This window comes from Alosa pseudoharengus, unplaced genomic scaffold (assembly GCF_046254945.1).
Source record: "Alosa pseudoharengus isolate Yale_2024_CS ecotype anadromous, Long Island Sound unplaced genomic scaffold, YU_APseudo_1.1 YU_APseudo_1.1_scf_4, whole genome shotgun sequence".
NCBI classification, from domain to species: Eukaryota; Metazoa; Chordata; class Actinopteri; order Clupeiformes; family Clupeidae; genus Alosa; species Alosa pseudoharengus.
The window spans coordinates 3,058,257-3,077,313 of NW_027468774.1; the positions used below are offsets into that span (position 1 = coordinate 3,058,257).

At 39.4% G+C, this 19,057-nt stretch overlaps 1 protein-coding gene and 1 long non-coding RNA gene across 2 annotated transcripts; both read right to left on the bottom strand.

Annotated features, from left to right (window-relative positions):
• Positions 1–244: 244 nt before the first annotated feature.
• LOC143102138 (uncharacterized) lies at positions 245–5,560 on the bottom strand. The gene is made up of 15 exons (XM_076265547.1): positions 5,105–5,560; positions 4,036–4,134; positions 3,877–3,954; positions 3,685–3,762; positions 3,506–3,601; positions 3,011–3,326; positions 2,611–2,896; positions 2,471–2,494; positions 1,818–2,027; positions 1,565–1,656; positions 1,359–1,463; positions 1,142–1,256; positions 987–1,068; positions 611–775; positions 245–518 (listed from the first exon to the last, which is right to left on the bottom strand). Exons 1-15 carry the CDS (start codon positions 5,290–5,292, stop codon positions 245–247), a joined length of 2,208 nt encoding a protein of 735 aa, XP_076121662.1. The 5' UTR covers positions 5,293–5,560.
• Positions 5,561–11,809: 6,249 nt separating this feature from the next.
• Positions 11,810–18,854, bottom strand: LOC143103118 (uncharacterized). The gene is made up of 7 exons (XR_012982725.1): positions 18,621–18,854; positions 17,705–17,796; positions 17,507–17,591; positions 12,777–12,842; positions 12,286–12,369; positions 12,108–12,165; positions 11,810–11,981 (listed from the first exon to the last, which is right to left on the bottom strand). It is a non-coding gene; the product is annotated as an uncharacterized LOC143103118 (long non-coding RNA).
• Positions 18,855–19,057: the final 203 nt, after the last annotated feature.

The window sequence follows — 19,057 nt, forward strand, 5'->3', positions numbered from 1 at the left end:
GGGCAGTACACCGGCTTCAGGGTGACCCGCCTAGCATAATTCTTCACAATACTTGCTGCATAGCAGTTGTTATCATATTGTAAATAGTTTGTTACCATACACATTGTAAAAGTTCTTACCACCTTTCATCCCAACTTTATGTATATGTTGTTTTTCACAGTACATTTGTAAATAAAAAATATTTTGGACAAAGTTTCAGAATCAATTCTTTATTATTTACATGTATATGCCATATGAAAACTGTTCAATTGTCCTCCAATTCTCTGGGACCACGGTCCCCTCGTGAGACATGAATCGCCACTAGTTCTGATGTGGGAGGTGGCTGTTGTGGAGCAAGTACACCCAGACGCCTTGGGTCATCAGGCCTTAGCGTCTGTTTGCGGGGAAGACCAGACCCACTTCCCATTCTCCTGGCAAGAATGGCCCTCTGGATCTCTGGAATGTACGTGTACTGCTTTTTCTCCTTCATCGTGTACACGCTCCAACTCTTTGATTTCTTGTTGTACTTCCGTCTGTAACTAGAGAGCAAGAACAATTTGTGTTTGTCGTTAGTCATTCTACAAGGTAAAAAAAAAAAGAAAAACCATAACCATGTCACAAAAATACCTACATTTTCTGTCCATCTTGGTTGCGTGCAGGGCGGCGTTGATTGTGTTTATTATAATCAATGGCTGCCAGCAATGTCCGAGTCTTGTATACAAACGGAGAGTAGGCCATGCGCTTTGCTGCATACATCAAAATATGATTTTGGAATGACTCCAAATCAGATGTGGTCCTGTGTGGGTGGGAGACATAATTACAACAACACTCGTGGTAATACATGTGTTGTTTTGTTATATATATATAAAAAATGAAATCCACATTACAGATTACACTGAAATAAGGTCAACTATGCTGCATTTGAAACATGACGAACACTTGAGTGAGAAATACTGGAAATTCAAAAATAACTTGGGTGAACACAATCATGTCTTACATATATTTACCTGAAGTTTAGGAATTTCTTTACCAGGATCAGCCATCTTTTGTCAAGGACAACAGCAGTAAGTGCCTTGTGAGCAGCTGAACCTATAGTCATAACACAGTCAGTAAAACATTCACATACAGTGTTGAATTCTGCACCAGTATTGGTTGAAATTACCTTGTATGATCCAAGGCTTGTTCTGGCTGTCTTCATCCAGTGGCTCATGTTCACAGCAACTGGTTGCCCAAGAGTGCTCATTGCAGACATGGTGAAGTACACCAACCCACATCATCTGCATAAAAAAAGTTATACAGTGCATGGAGCAACAAACATGTTCTGCTAGCATGTCAACTAAACTGTCCTAATCAACACATTTGTTCCCCCTCAACCATACCTTGAGTTGCTCCTCTGTGTCCGCATGCTTGCTGCAGTACCAAAAGTGGTTGACTATGTCCTTGATCCATGGCTGAATACCAGTCTGATTTTTCACGGTCCCAGCCTGATCAAGGTACACAAGGTACACAATAGCTAGCTTCTTTTCACAACACCAGGACAACATATAGAAACTGGTCACATGTCTGTAAATGTACTGATGCATACCCGTCGAAGCCTCTTGCTCAGGCTCTTAGCTGCATGCCAGATATCCAATGAGTGCTGAATACCCCACGCTTTATATTTGCCACGCTCCGGATCTATAACAAAGAGAGGCCATGAAAACAATGTAAACAAAAATGATACGTTTTTTAAAATTCTTTTTACATATATGTTAAAAATGAGGCCCTGTGGGAACAGCGATCAAACATGAACTTGGGACGGTCTTTATGACTTCACCATAACCAAAAGTTCTCCTTACTCAGTAATGCGGTGATTTGTGGGTGGGCATCAGTGACCACTTCCTTTATAGAAAGCTCTGGAAGGAGTGCATCCATTGTGCGAACAAAGCACTCCTTCTCCATGATGACTGAGTTTTTATTTGTTTCGCGTTTATCAACGGAAACAATGTGGACCACATCTCTGGAGTCTTGTTCGATTGTGGTGTATGTGCAGAACTGTGCACAATGACCTGAGGCAAAAGCACAACTGTCAGCATATAACTTGTGTACGTTATTACAGAGGCCGTCTGAATAACAGTCAATGAGGAAAGAGGCTTTGATCTAGCAATCATGCTCAGGAGAAAGCAGCAGACATAATTTACACATCCCAATCTCTAACCACAGGAAAAATCTAATTTGGATTATGCAATTCACAAAGGGAGGTGTGAGAGACAGTGGACATTTTGCCTGGACATAGTTTTGTATTTTTAACCTTGAGAGTTGCACCCTATAACAGGCCAAATGTTATGCTAAAAGAACAATCTAACAGTCTCGGAGCAGCCATGACGCTATTTCAGTCTAAAAGCATCATCAACATAAAACCAAAGATATTAGAAGATAATGATAAAGCAGTACCACAGTACATACATAAAAATCTGATCCTCAATTTTGACAGTATGCATACAGAACTTACCAGGAGAATCCATTCTGCCATCGCCTATTGCAAACAGACATTATAAGCATTAGAATCACAGCTTCCAATCATACAGTCATAGCATATCATACAGAATTGTCAGTGTAAAAGTTAGTCAAAGGTGTAAGACTGTTCCTCACCCAGGAGAACAACATGGTCCTTCTGCCGTAAACGGTCTAGGACTTCTGCTCTAGTTTGATCCCAATACTCCTGCACCGGCTCTATGCAGTAAGCATCCTGGATCCTGTAGAATGTGGATTCGGTAACCATCCCCATCGACATAAATTTGAAGAGTAGGGCTACTTTTCTATAGTTGTTCCCGGACAGAAGAATATTGGCAGACAGCATAAAGTCACCGCCCTGCATGCCAAACTTCAAGGTTGGCTGCGAATTCCATTTCCATACGGAGTGTCCGAAAGGGCATAACTAATGTAAAGAAATGGCAATGTTATGTGAGAAACAATAAAAACATACATACAAAAGTGTCAAACAATAACAGCACCCTACATAATTGACTTTTTGACAATTTTCACACCTTACCCATTCTAGAACTACTCCTGTCCCTCGTGTCTTCATGGCAACTTGAAAAGGTTGTGCACCAGAGCATGCTACGCCTAGCACTCTGTCTGCAAAGGTGCACTGTTGCACTGGTAGTTTCAAGTGCATGGCGAGATCAAGCAGATTGTTGTTGTATGTTATGCTGGCAGTTTTACCGACCAGATCATCCTCAGAGAGTACTCTGTGAAGATGTGCGGTGGACTCTGATTCTGGAGCGGGAGGGTCGGGCATGTCTATGTCTAATACGGCCTCATCCACACTGATTTCAGCCAGGTCATTCGCTTTGTCTCCAACCATTCTGAAGAGTTGAATATGCATATTGATCATCTTTACAAAAAATACTTCACATGAAGGATTACATGAGTTCATATTCTAGACAATGTCGTAGAACAGTTTAGAAAGAAATAGGCTGCGCTTTACGACTTACAAATGTAGCTCAACTTCCATCCAAAATTGATAAATAATATGCAAACATACCGTAAATGAAGAGAAGGGACAAAATCCTCATCTGAACTGTCTCCTTCCTCCAAACCCAAGACACTTGGATCAGCCCCAAAATCATCACACTCAATGCTGTTCAGACAACACATACAGATATTTCAGATAGAAGAAAGAGGTAAATGGAAGTAAATGAAAGACTAATGGACAGCACTTACATGGTCTTCCTAAAATCATTAGCCCCCTCTTCATCTGAAGACTCGTGGTGGTGTTCTTCGATGCTCATAGAGTGCATGCTGCGAGCAGAAAAATAGAGACTCCAAAACATAAGCCAACAGCCACAAAAAAGCAGATCAAGAAACCCTCTCTGAAAACTATACACCATACTATCGTATGGCGGTGAACTTCACCTCATTTCCAAATCACCAACTTCTCCCTCTCTAGACAAAGGCTGCACACCAAGCTCAGGAAGATTTACAGGAACATCCCTGAAACGTAAAATAGTGCATAAGTAACTGGAACTACAAAATTACAGGCAGGATAAATAAAGCCTGTGTAAGAAAACATACTGGTCTCGATCTGAGTCTTCTGTGATACTGGAAACAGGTGGTTTTGGTGGTCTGGACTGGGTCTTGCTTGGTGTGGATGTAACCTGCCAGCGCTTGTAACTAGAAAAAATAAGACAGCATTTTTGCAACATTTCTAACATTACATTGTGAAATTGCATGCGTATAGGTAATTGTGGTGGAATGCTTTGAAATTAGGCTACATTTGTCTGTTGACTACACTGCTGGGGGTGAGTGGATAAAGTGTGTGTGTGTGTGTGTTGTTTGGAGGGCGGGAGGGGGTTGTAGTGTCACTAACAGTAACTTGGTCAGCCCACGTAACTTATTTGCAAACAAGACGGTCGTGGAAAATATTCTGAGACTGGGGTTCATTGTAGGCGGTGTGTACGTACAGTAGCTGACGAGGATTTGTAGCATATTATGGATCAATACAGAATGCGATCGGTGACTCATCGACTTCTACACTATGAAGCACACTGCAAAAAAGCTACACCAGCGCCAAATAAAAGCAACACCTGGATGCAACATGGAAGCTAAATTAGCCACATAGAAGGGAATCATGCTAGATCAAGCAAAAATCTCCGCTAGCCACTTTACCAAAAAACACTGACGCGTGGCCACAAAAAGAGAGGAGGGGAATAAGAACTGTGATCTACCTAAAAAACAATACCCATGTTTGCTAGCAAACACACAGAGACATCATCCATCTAGCTAGAACAAGCCAAATTCTCCGCCCGCTAGCCACTTAGCTCGCTGAGAACTGCGACGATCGTAGAAATTCTTGGAATGTAAGTCTTTCTACCAATAAAACACTATGACGCGTGGCCACACAAAAAAGAATAGAGGTGTAAGAAATACCTAAAAAACAATACCCATGTTTGCTAGCAAACACACTACGATCTCCGCTAGCCACCTAGCTACCCCTGTAGCTAACAGACATTCATAGAAATATCAAAGATACTTCATCAACCGTCTCTGGAAATAGGCTACAGTAAACAACACATTTACAGATAATAACGAACGCAATGAAAGTACAACCATACACAAAGTAAAATATCAAAGTGTTACTTACAAGCGTAAAAGCAAGAATGCGAGGTCTGCATCTGTCTTGGAGCCTTCTCTGTCTTTCAGCTCTCGCCATTCTGAAAAAGCTTGACCAAGGTTGATACGTGTGTGAGCCCTCGCTCGGTCTGAAGCTCTTTTCCTCTTCTTTCCATCTTCCGTCAAGGGTTTTCGCTGCTTCTTCGCTGGCTCTGCCATTACACGTTTGTAAAAATCGCTAGCCGGGTTTCGTTAGCCTGCCTCTGAACTGGGGATATTTGCCGTAAACAGATCCTGCTTCTCGCGATGAATGAGACTTTGTGAGCCTGAAGGACTCCGGGTCGGTGTTCCGAACTTGCAAGCGGGATATTCTTCCTACAGGCAGTAGGGGCGGGCGAGAGACTCTTCATTCGCCCTGTAATGAGTCATTTAACCATATACAGACTTACGAAGATGATTAATTAACACGAAAACGTTGCCTGGTGTCCCTTTAAAATGTGGAAGTGGTTTAGGTACATGCACTAAACATGAAAACTACCAACAATGAAACAATGAAAACTATCATACATACGTACGATATATTCGAGTGAATAAAAAAACATATAGTCTTGTGGAGGACATATTAGGCTTTTGTAATATAGTCATGGTTTTGAAAAAAAAAGTTTTTATATCCCAGTGGGCATTTGATGTCAATTCAACATCAATATGACATCAAACATCGACGTCAAAATTACGTCTAGAAACAGGTCTAGAATGAAAGTTGTATCGACGTCAATGTACTGATGTCAATTTGACGTCAAGATTTTGACCTCCGCGATGTCGTTTTGATGTTATTTTGATGTCATACTTTGTTGCCATTTGATGTCAATTCAACATTTATTTGACGTCAAGATGTTGATGTCGTTTTGATGCTATTCTGATATCATTCAATGTCAAGCTTTGATGTCAATTCGACATTTATTTGACATCAAGATGTCATGATGTTGATGTCGTTTTGATGCTAATCTGATATCATTCAATGTCAAGCTTTGATGTCAATTCAACATTTATTCTACATCAAGATGTAATTTCCATGTCAAGCTTTGTTGGCATTTGATGTCAATTCTACATCTATTTGATGTCAAGATGTTGATGTTGTTTTGATATCATTCAATATCAAGCTTCAATGTCAAATAAACATACTGTAAATGCGACAAACATTGATGTCAAAATTACATCAGCATTTATTGACATATATTTTGATTATTTGTGCAGAATACAAGTACAAAGACAACAAAATGCAGTTTGTGTCTAACTAGAAGTGCAAAAAAGCAGAAAAGTGATATACAAAGTATAGACAGGTGGTGCATATACAGGACAAGACACAGTGCCGTGTAGACAGTAGTATACAGTTGGTTTATAGAAGGTGGTTTAGAGTAATATAAATTAAATATGTGCAGTGTATTAGTAGTTATCTTATAAGGGCAGAATAAATATGGCTAAATATGAACAATGTATGACAACATGTACAATGTAGTAACAAGTAATGGAATGTTGGAGAACATTGAGAGATCCAGTTGAATGGAGAGAGACAGAGAAAAGGTTTCTTTTAACAGGGTTCCTACACATTTTCTATTTTAAAATCCCATACTTTTTCCATCCTTTAATTTACAAACTTTTTGGTAGATTTTTTTGACCATTCTCGACAATGCTACTCCAAAACCAAACGTTTGTCTCAGCATCCAGGAATCGTTGAGCACCTACATTTGTGCTTTAACATTGATGGTGTGCCACTTTTTAAATCTTCCAACTTCCAAATGTGGCCCATACTCTGCAACTTTCACAACTTTGCTCCTTTCATTGTGGCCATCTACTGTGGAGTTGCTAAACCAAATTCAGAGGAAGAGTACTTAAGTGACTTTCTCCAGGAGTTGCAGCAGTTACAGCAAGATGGCATTGTTCATGGAGGCAAAGCACTTCAACTGTCTGTGAAAGTATTCATATGTGATGCTCCTGCCAGGGCATTCTTTAAGTGCATTCTTGTTACCATTCTTGTGAGTGATGCACTATCAGAGGCACCTATGACGGGAAGGTTTGTTCTTGGGGCCAAAGAGCCAGGTGCGGTTCCAAGGGCTGAAGACTTTTGTTTAGGCCAGCTCTGCTGCCACTCTGCCTCCACCGTACTACTGCCACCTGTGGACAAGGAGGAGTGTGAGTTATACAACAAAATTAGTTATTAGTTGTTAGTGGCAGCACTAGTATAAAACCTCTAGAATCTCTAAAAACAATCACAAATAGGGCAGTTCATCACAGTTCAACAATTGTGGTTTGGAACTAGGCCTGCTGCAACTGGATTGATAAAAAGTAATGTAGTTGCAAACATCTCACCTGGCTACTTGTATTTGGGAAGAGCAAAAGCTATCAGCCATCAGCATGATCATGTTATTAGGTTGTTGTTGTAGAACAAGGAAAGGAATATCCAGTGTTTCCTCTACATTTATTTAAGCATGGCGGTCCGCCACGGTTTAAATCCTATCTCTCTCAAGCCCTCTGAAGTCACATTAAATGGGATAGGATTCAGGAACTAATTAATTTAAACCTCACTGACCAGAAAATGTAATGTCTCCGTTTCATAGCAGAGTTATTGCTAATCAGACATGATGTTGAGCAACTAGAATTGTTTTTAAAATCCCGGGAGTGACACCCCCAAGTTTTTTTTTTTTTTTTCCGGGGAGCGGATGGGTAGGTGGGTGGGTGGACTAGGGGGTGGCTCAAGGACTAGAGTGCCTTAGCCTGGGTTTTCCCATGCTGCCTTACGCACGCGATTTTATTCACGCTGCTAGGCAGCCTGGATTCTATGGACTTCGTTTTCACCTCAACGAAGGAACCAATCACAGAACGGAGGGAGGGCAGCAAGACGATGACGACACGCCGAAGCCGTTATGAGCTATGTACAGCCGCATTTGATAGACATTCGTAGCGCCCAATAAACGGCTCTGGGCATTCGTAAACCATGTTTCAAATACGAGAAAATTAATGTCTAATTCCCAGACCCTATCTCAATGAGGTCTGACGTTAGCCAGGCTAAGAGCGCCTATTCATGGAAGAGGCATGCGTGTTGGAAGTAGTTTTCAGCTAAAGAGACACTGAAAACATGTTTTAATCTGTATACCATTAACATTGCATAACAAAAGTAAAACATTAATTTGTAGAGTACCAAAACCAGACGTCTTTTGAGTGTAATCAGATTATGGCAATCATTTTTACAATTGTTTACAACTTAACTCTATGTCCTCACTTGAACCCATTTGCAAGGATGGACGACGCTGAGTATAGAACGTGCTGGCAGTGACAGATAACATGTAAACGCGCCATAGCAGTGACGAGACGCACACACACTACAATCGGCCTGACATTTTGAGTGAACTTAAATGAACTACCTAGCAACAATTCCAACACTCACAAGTTAAGGATGTCTTCAGAGAGTTACACTTGATAAGCATGATAGGTCTACTTTTGGCGCATCAACAATTGAAATGGAGGGGCAGCGTGACTATTTCGGTAAAGGCTACAATCTTTGATAGGTGTAATCTCAAAAGAAAGTTTCTCCATCATTGAACTCTTGAATACAGTGATGGTACAAACCAATATCTGTAATGCAGTGGGTAAATTAACGTTACGTTAGCAGTAGTTTTTACGTTTTATGCAAAAAATATATGGTTTATGTAACAAACTCTTCAAATTTGAGAGAGACTGAACAAAAATATGAGTTTATTGTAAAGTTGTTGATGGGGAATTCAGAGGAACCCATGTAAAAAAAAAAAAAAAACGAAAAACTGATGCATTTAGTCCAAATTAACTGTGCTAAAAAAGTAAAGTGAATGGGTGTTCAACTCTTGAAATAGCATGCATCTTCTTCCATGCAATCCCCGCCCCACCTCCACTTTTTTCCCACGCTTAACGGTAGTGTTATATGTAGATAAATTACAATACTTACAGTATTTGAAGTAGCTGCACAACCATGCTAAATAGTATAGTTTTGACACACAGTACACAAAGACACTTCTGCCATCATACCGGAATGTAAACTATACTCGTAAACGTGCTAATTACCAACCATTTCGTTCGAAAATTTTAAAACAACAATGTTTTTTAATACTTCAAAATAACATTGTGTGTGTGTGTGTGTCTTTACCTGGTGAGTGAACTATCTTGCGAGCTTGGACGTGGCACACATTTGGAATATTCCAGAATGCACTCAGTGTTCTTACTGCAGCAATCCTCACAACACACCACCTGCAAACAGAGGGAGACTAAGATTAATATCTTGCAAAACACACAGAACATGAAAAGACCATCACTGTAGCACTACTACACTCACATGCATCTTAACACATGCCTCAGAGCAAGTCAGGTACATCAAACAAGGGGCAAATAAGGGCTATGAAATGAAGAACATGTAGCCTAACACTACCCTTCACAAACTAAAGATCCCTTTACTTGTAGGCATGATATTGAGGTGCCACCCACCCATCACATCCATTAAATGACAGGTCTGTTAATAAACATGGCTATATTAAACTGCTGTTCCTTAAATCAGTGGGTAGATAACTGATATATATATATATATATATATATATATTACTTAATTCATACAGGACCTCTTTGCAGTTATAGCAACACTATATTATGTATCAACACTAGCACTACATGTATTAAGTTTAAATACAGTGACCTAACGTTACCTATGTCCCATGGAAGTTCGCAAGGTAGAGCTAACGTTAACCGTTATTAATTCTAACGTTAACAACTTTCATCTGTGTCTGCTAGCCTGCATGGTAACAGCCATTTTAAATGTAGCTAACGTTACTTTAAATGTATAGCTAACTTACTTGCGCCTGATATTTCATTCTAAAACTAACAAACAGACAAACAGGCAAACAAACAGATATTCCACATAATAGTGAAGTTAGTCTGCTACTGGAAAAGTTAACATTAACAGCTAACATCGCTAGCGTTAGCTCACTAGCTAATTCTAAACATGACTAACGGCTTTGATTAACATTCCATTATGAAAACAATATATTTCGAATAAATTCACGTTTTCAATTGGCATACAAAAGTACTGTAATTCTTACCTGGGATATCATGACGGCAGAGTTTGTACGGCTTACACATTCAGTCAGAGGCATGATAGAAAAGTGACGGTTGATTGTTGAAGTCACTGGTGACTGCAGTTGAAAAGGAGCAAACTCAGCGAAGACTCTAGAGTGCTGCGCGAATTTGAATTTGTTCAGGGGTGGGGGATGGGAATTGCTGTGTGTGCGCATGCGCTTATCAAGCGGTGAGAAGCATCCGTTAAAAACAATCGTGAAAATGATTACTGTTGGCATTTTAGTCTGTTATATTACCAGACTGATTGGTAGAAGTGTCAAAACAATAGTAACATTAGCCTAGTGGGCTATTATTACTACTATTAGGATTATTAACATTATTGGTTCTCATATGGTGGTCAATTCAATGACGTCAATTCCATATCATTTTGACGCCCTTTTTCCTATGCCTTTTTTCTTGATATCAAATCAACGTTGATTTAACATCAATCATATTGACCCAAGTTTTTAGACCAGTGACTACATGTTAGATTGATCCCTTGTTGGACGTCTTTACAACCACAAGCAAGCCATAGCTTGTAATGCTAAAATAGTATGAAATTATAGATGCTCAACATGGTGGTCAAAACCTTGACTAATTCTTGACATCAAATTGACATCACGGTGCCCGCTGGGATGACCGCTACGAGATCGGAAGTGCGTTGATTGTGTGATATGGGAAATGAATACACATTCTTCACTAGCCTACTATGTAAGTACAATAATAAACTACTTAAATGTGAACAGATAATCTACCCAGTCTTGTCATTTCATCTTTTGATGGCAAAATAAAACTTTTTTGACAACTGTAATATAGCCAAATGAACGATTTGTTTGGGAGACACTATACATAGCCCACACAGCAAAAGGACTCCGCGGCGGATCCGCCGCGGATGTATGACGGCCTCCGGAACGGACCCGCGAAACGGACCCGTATCGGAGTCCAGATGCTCTCAGGAACGGATCCGCTACGAAGGCGGATCGCGGACCCGCCGTGGCTCCGCGCTGCATCCGCGATTAAAACCTTACCTCCGCGGCGGGTCCGTTTGGGACCCGCAAATTGATACATACATCCGCCGCGGACCCGCAACGGACTCATAAAGACTCATCTGGCCCGGGTCCGTTTCGGACCCGTTTATCTCATTTTCAAAATTCCTTCTGTTCTTGCTGTAGGATTAAATAGGATAAACTATAGGATAAAAGTAAAACTATCACTAGGCCTAGCCTAGGCTACTACAGCAAGATAGGCCTACGATTAGCATCGCCTCGTACTTTTAACTTAACAATACTGTCAATAAACCTAACAGAAAAGGTTTAAGTCAAGACATCAATTTACTGTACAAACGTGATCACTACTCAATGGAAATATAAAATGGACATTTATGGAAAGTTACAGGTTATAAGCTATTCTGTTTTTGTTAAGTAGCCTACGTTGCCTAGGCTACTCTACATGAATTTTGAGGTCAAAACCTAATTTAGTGCTTTATCAGCCTAGGTCAGTGCAGACATGAAATATTTTATCTAATAGGCTACAACTTCAATGAAATGCTGTGCTATGCACATCTAAAATATCAGAAAATGAATAACTGGTGAATGACAAGAAGTTCAATAAAAAGATTGTTTAATGCTTATTTCTCCTATTACTCCATTTGTGTGGATGGAGGCGGAACACGTCTCCTCGTTGCCCGATCCACCGCCAGTTGAAACACCTAATTGCGTGCTTGGTGACCTCAGCGTCCGTGGCTGACCGTGTCACCATGTTTTTCCTCACAGCACCTGTAATCAAACAGACAGATATGTTTATGTTTATGGTATGTAGCATCCAAAGCCAAGTATGCTTACACAATACAATATATTAGATAGGTATTAAGGAGAATAAATTTAAAAAGAAACATGACTTACAAAGCTCCTCTGTTCGCTGCACGTGGGGGTGGAGGGAGTTGAGGAGGGACTGCCATTCCTGGCCCATAGTGAGGTGGGCGGTGTGCGAGAGGGGGAAAAAATGTATTAAATGGTAGTCATCATTGATAATACACATGGGGCCTTTCTATTCACTAATATTTCAGAGATCAGTCCCTACCTTGAGTAACTCTCCGTATGTTAAATGCAGGTGCAGGGAGTTGAGGTGGTGAAGAGTGTTGCGGTCCTGCCCCATGGTGAGGTGCTAAGGGAGAGAAATGGTTGTGATCTGTTAACCATGGTAGGCTGAGAGCTACAGGGCCAAACAATGGCAAACAAAAACAAATCTCTGGTCATACTGGACATGAATTTGTATGTTTCAACATTTTGGTATGCACTATCTATATCAACTCCATGAATGGATTGACATTGAAATCAATGTGTTTCAATACAATCTGATAATAATGAATGAACTTTTCAGGCAATATTGCATGAATGCAGATGTTTTAACTGACAAAATATTTGGCTGAGATTTATGTAATGTATGAAGTATGCAGAAAATCTGAGATGGTAATGCAGATGCAATCTGTTGATTTGAAATAGAGTGACTACTGCTGTGTTAATATAGATGGGGCCACTGTATTCAATTTTATTTCAGAGATCAGTCTTTACCTTAACAGTTTTCTCCAGGTTGAGGGGTAGTGACTCTGCTGCCTGGCACTCGGCAAGATGGTGGAGCTGGAGGAATAGATACAAGGATAGGGGAATGTCTTTAGCACTAAGAATGTTAACCCAGGGATTAAAGTGAAAAAAAATCGTTTGACTGAACTTTTTTCAGGCCATAAGTCATACGTTCTTCATATATACCTATAGAGATAGCACCCCTTTTGCGGTCGCGACCTATTGGTTTTTAATGTACAAAAAGATGCAAACAGCAAAGTAAAGGGAGTATTCGCCTTATTCACACGACGGCCATTGTTTAAACCAAAACGAGGCTACAGGGTACACTTACTATATAATTAATGCCACCTACAGGCAGTGTTGGGCAAGTTACTTCAAAATCGTCAAAGTAATTTGTTACATTATAATATTACTGTCTCTGAATTGTAAGGCATTACACTACTATTGTATTACTTTTAAGTTACTTTTACCAGAATATCTAGAAATATGGATTTGGAATTCTAAATGCAGTTTATTATGCTCAATGCAGCTCATTGCACTTCTAATGGAGGGCGATGTGGTATAACATAATGACTAAGCTAGGCTTAAGGCTAACAACAGTAGAATGCAATAGGCGCAGTGATGGCTCACGATGCAATACAAGGAACAATCATAGCCAGAATTTTGTTAAAAGCAGACAAAAGGTCGAAGTCTGGTCAATTGTGATAGAAATGCTGTAACTTTAGGCTTAGGCCTACTCATTAAAATCAACAGAGAGCCCACTACCTGTATATTGTAACCCAAAACTTGTCAAGACAGGCTACACAGTGCCGCTGCTGGCCATTGTGGTGCCCTAACTGGTGAAATACAGTATTAACCCAAGTATGTCATCATATGGTCAACTATAAAGATGTAGGCTAATCTGCCTGTTCCCAGGGATGGGTAGTATTTCTGAAACATGTAATATGTAATTCAAATACAAAATAGTATTTTGTCATTTGTATTTTATTTGGTTGAAGGAAATGGCTCTGTATTTTGTATCAAAATACTTTATTGGTGTGTATTTTTGTATTTTAGAAATACTGCAAAATACTATATGTGAAACACACTAAAAAAAGTAGATACTACACACAGGTGTAATTAATAATTGGTAATTAGGCAACAATGGTTTATTTTTATCGCAATCAGCTAATGTGAGAACAGCTGTGTTCAAAGACACTAACAGCTTTTCAGTGACGGCTATTGTTGAAGCATCAGCTCTGGTCTGAAGCACTGGTGTGAAGTCGTACGCAAGTAAAGATGAGCAAGTTTACCTGTGCAAGTTCACATAAGGGCACCGACAAAGGCAACCATGTCCTATTGTCTCCATGCCAATCTTTAACAGAAAAAATGTCAGATATCTCAATGAACCACAATGACATCAATAGATGGTAAGGTGTTGAGTGTGTTTGAATTCCCTTCCTTGTAGCATCCATTTCTGCATTCTACAGTGGGTACAAGTTCACCTTGTTTAATTAAATAACAATTCTATTTCCTTATTAGCTGCATACTTGAGGTTGGAGATATTAAGGCATATCAAGTTTCTCACATACTGGAACTTCAAGATACATAGCCTTATGATTTTCTTATTCAGTTCTGCACTGGACTTGAATTACGAAATTCGGCACAGATACACAATTATGATTTTGGCCTATTGATTATAATGTGGTTAATTGTAAGCTATGTCAGTCGTTTTGGATAAGCATCAGCTAGTTGACTAAATGTAAATGTAAATTCTTGAATTATTCTTCTGATCACACTACATGAACTTGCATACGGTATACTATTTGGTATGACGGGCCAAATTGTATTGTTTTTTACTATATAGTTTTAATAGGCTAAATGTTTGGGATATTAAAAAGCTTTTTTTGCAGTGCTTTCATACTTCCTTGAAAAAAGTATTTTGAGTATTTTCTAAATACAAAAATACAGTATTTTATTTTGATACATAATATGGTTACTGTATTTTGTAGTTTATTTTGATACATTAAAAATGAGGGTATTAGGTATTTTATTTTGAAATACATTCTGATGTATTTTTGCCCATCCCTGCCTGTTCCCAGCATCAGAACACTTTGCGATGGTTAGCGTGTCGTAATTCAAGTCCAGTGCAGAACTGAATAAGAAAATCATAAGGCTATGTATCTTGAAGTTCCAGTATGTGAGAAACTTGATATGCCTTAATATCTCCAACCTCAAGTATGCAGCTAATAAGGAAATAGAATTGTTATTTAATTAAACAAGGTGAACTTGTCCCCACTGTAGAATGCAGAAATGGATGCTACAAGGAAGGGAATTCAAACACACTCAACACCTTACCATCTATTGATGTCATTGTGGTTCATTGAGATATCTGACATTTTTTCTGTTAAAGATTGGCATGGAGACAATAGGACATGGTTGCCTTTGTCGGTGCCCTTATGTGAACTTGCACAGGTAAACTTGCTCATCTTTACTTGCGTACGACTTCACACCAGTGCTTCAGACCAGAGCTGATGCTTCAACAATAGCCGTCACTGAAAAGCTGTTAGTGTCTTTGAACACAGCTGTTCTCACATTAGCTGATTGCGATAAAAATAAACCATTGTTGCCTAATTACCAATTATTCATTACACCTGTGTGTAGTATCTACTTTTTTTAGTGTGTTTCACATATAGTATTTTGCAGTATTTCTAAAATACAAAAATACACACCAATAAAGTATTTTGATACAAAATACAGAGCCATTTCCTTCAACCAAATAAAATACAAATGACAAAATACTATTTTGTATTTGAATTACATATTACATGTTTCAGAAATACTACCCATCCCTGGGAACAGGCAGATTAGCCTACATCTTTATAGTTGACCATATGATGACATACTTGGGTTAATACTGTATTTCACCAGTTAGGGCACCACAATGGCCAGCAGCGGCACTGTGTAGCCTGTCTTGACAAGTTTTGGGTTGCAATATACAGGTAGTGGGCTCTCTGTTGATTTTAATGAGTAGGCCTAAGCCTAAAGTTACAGCATTTCTATCACAATTGACCAGACTTCGACCTTTTGTCTGCTTTTAACAAAATTCTGGCTATGATTGTTCCTTGTATTGCATCGTGAGCCATCACTGCGCCTATTGCATTCTACTGTTAGCCTTAAGCCTAGCTCAGTCATTATGTTATACCCCATCGCCCTCAATTAGAAGGAATGAGCTGCATTGAGCATAATAAACTGCATTTAGAATTCCAAATCCATATTTCTAGATATTTTGGTAAAAGTAACTTAAAAGTAATACAATAGTAGTGTAATGCCTTACAATTCAAAGACAGTAATATTATAATGTAACAAATTACTTTGAAATGACAGTAATAAGTAATACATAATACATTACGATTTTGAAGTAACTTGCCAAACACTGCCCCGGGCACTTTCATTTCTTTACACCATGGCTTGTTAGTTCTCCCCCATTTCCAACAGCTGCCCATCTCCATTTATTTTTTAGCTTTTGACACCTGCCTTCCTTTAGCAACAACGCATCCATGACAGCTAGTGGCCTTGCCAAATAGACGCAAATTACGCTAATATGCGAGGTTCTGGTAGGCATACTGGTTATGGTTTTGTGCTATAAATTAATAATATTTTATAGCAAAGTTTTAAGTTGACTATTTTGATTGCATGGTTATTTTTTGTCAACATACACTCACAACCTACTGTCGTTATAAGTGAGGCCTAAAGCAAAATAGGCTACAAGGCTGTCTGTGCGTCACAAACACGACTGACCCCCTTACTAAACAGTTCGCGATGAAGACAATATTATTATTATTTTATGTTAACACGCTGTCAAAACCTTCCGTTGCAAATTGTGAAAAACATTGTTGTACATGTCAGACGGGATAATACATTGCATACGGTTTATATTGCGTCGCTTTACACATAATGTTAGTTGCATTGATTAAAAACTGTAACAATAATAGTAGCCTACATGGGGTGGCATAGCAGGCTATCTGTTCAAGTCATAGGTGACACCCAAAATGAATGACCTCCCCTGACAAGAGTTCGCGATAGTAAGAAATTGTCTACATTGATGCACGGAAAGAACAGCCTAGGCCTACGCTTCTTCTCCGAATTCGCACATAGAGCTCACAATATCATATCCAAAAAAGTTAAACGGATTTGCCAACCTCATCAGCTGTCTCGATTGTGTCACTATAATCCAACTTTTAGACCGTTATTAGTCCTCCATATGTGTTCTTTTTTTTAAGCAAACGCCCCAGGCCAACGAGACAAGCGTGTAGCTACAACATAAACAAAGCGGAACTCATGGCTGAGGTAGGCTAGGCTATCTTCTTGAGCCGTCACTGATTGAGACACAGAAAGTTCTCAAGAACACTATTAGCAGCTAGGTCTTTAAACATTTATCATCACACACATTAATTCATCGGACCTAATATTTGTAGTTGCCTTAAAAAAAGGAAAAGAAAAGGTGATAGCCCCCCCCCTCCTCCTATTTTTTTTTCTCATCGGATCTGCATCGATCTCAAATATGACATTTCTAAAATCAAATTGACGGAAATCCGTCCTACGACGGAGAACTTTAATCCTTGTGTTAACCATATCTCTAATATTAATATTATGATTTAGTTATTTCAATGTTAAGAGATTATTACTTACTTTGCCAGTGCAATTGGCTTAGGTTTGAGGCTTCAACTGATATAACTTACCAGGCGAGTTGGAAGGTACCTCAGAGATGCAAAGTCACCATTTACTGGCTCTTCTTCACTCTCATCAGAGTCCCCGAAACGATGGCTGTTAAATAACCATATCATTATGGTTATTGCAATCCCAAAATGTCCAAATATACATATAGTACAAGCATCTCTGGTCTATTTTGGAATGCTACGGGAATGTGTTCACATTACATTTTAACAACCCAGAAAGTATCTTCATCAAGCGAACCCAACAGAGGCAATCGTAACGTTAGATGGTAGAATCCAGCCGATAAAAGTTGACGCTGCAGAACAAACAAAATAGAAGATGGGGACCAAGTTCCATACAGTTAAGTTACGTTAGCATAATAAATCACAAACAGACGCCAATACCCATTAGTTGTCTGAACCGACTTAAACAGTGATTAAAATGCCGAGGCTTTCATTACAAAGATGGCAGAAGGACACTAAAGTTACGTATGAGACCAAACTTGGCAAAATGCAAACGTTAATGCACAGCTAGCTAGAAGCTAGGGCTAAACCATTATCAGTGAGTCAACATGCTAAAGTTGTAGCAGCTAGCTAGGTAGCTTTCATAGCAGAGGAGTGCTTCACTGACTTCGTTGACTGAAATACCAGTGCCAATGTATCAGCTTAATCAAGGATTGCATCGCAAACGTGATCTCAAACATATATATGTATAATAGACATTAGCAATAACTTATGCAATTGCGCCTAGCAGCATGCTAGCTAGCAGCTGTATGCCGCTAGCATAGTAGCACTATGGACTATGGACAACAGCAACACAATAAAACAGACAAGACCAGACTAACGTTAAATAACAATGTGTGTGTTTTAAATCACACTACCATAACATATTCTGCCAAAATTGCTAACCCATTTTAAATCAAATAGGCTACAGACTCATATGAGCATCATAGCTAACAATAACGTTAACTTAGCCTGTTGCTCAAAATTACAAACGTCTGCACTAACGTTAACGTTAGTCCTAATATCAAACAACGTCATTATAATCAATAAACATGATAAGTAAGTTTTAAGTATAAAACCACAAAGGCCAATGTTTAGCTATTGTGAATGTCGCAATATATTAATAAATATCACTTACTCGAGAGGGTTCAGCGCAACCGTGTCCCAGCAAAGAAAATATCCACTAGTATGACTCTTCTCGGCTCTTGGTGTACAGTCATGTTCAACCGTTACAGTACAGGCGCGTCCGCGCCCGCGGATCCGACATGGGTCCACTCAGGACCCGCTGTTTGACAGTAGAATTTACGGAGCCGCCTGGAGGCGGAGCTGATCCTCTGTGCGGCACCAAAACGAATGCGACAGTCACGCGGGTTTGGCGACTTGAAGGCGGATCCGCCTAGGAGTCTACTGCTGTGTGGGAGGTTACAATTCAGTGGGCATGAGCCGTATTTCCTTTAAGTGTTTTCTTGTTAACTGTGGATCTGAAATGATGTATGCTTGTATCAGTATTAGTGCTTATTATGTTGCACATTGTTTATAAAAAATGTTATTTATTATTGTTGTTAGGTTATTGTG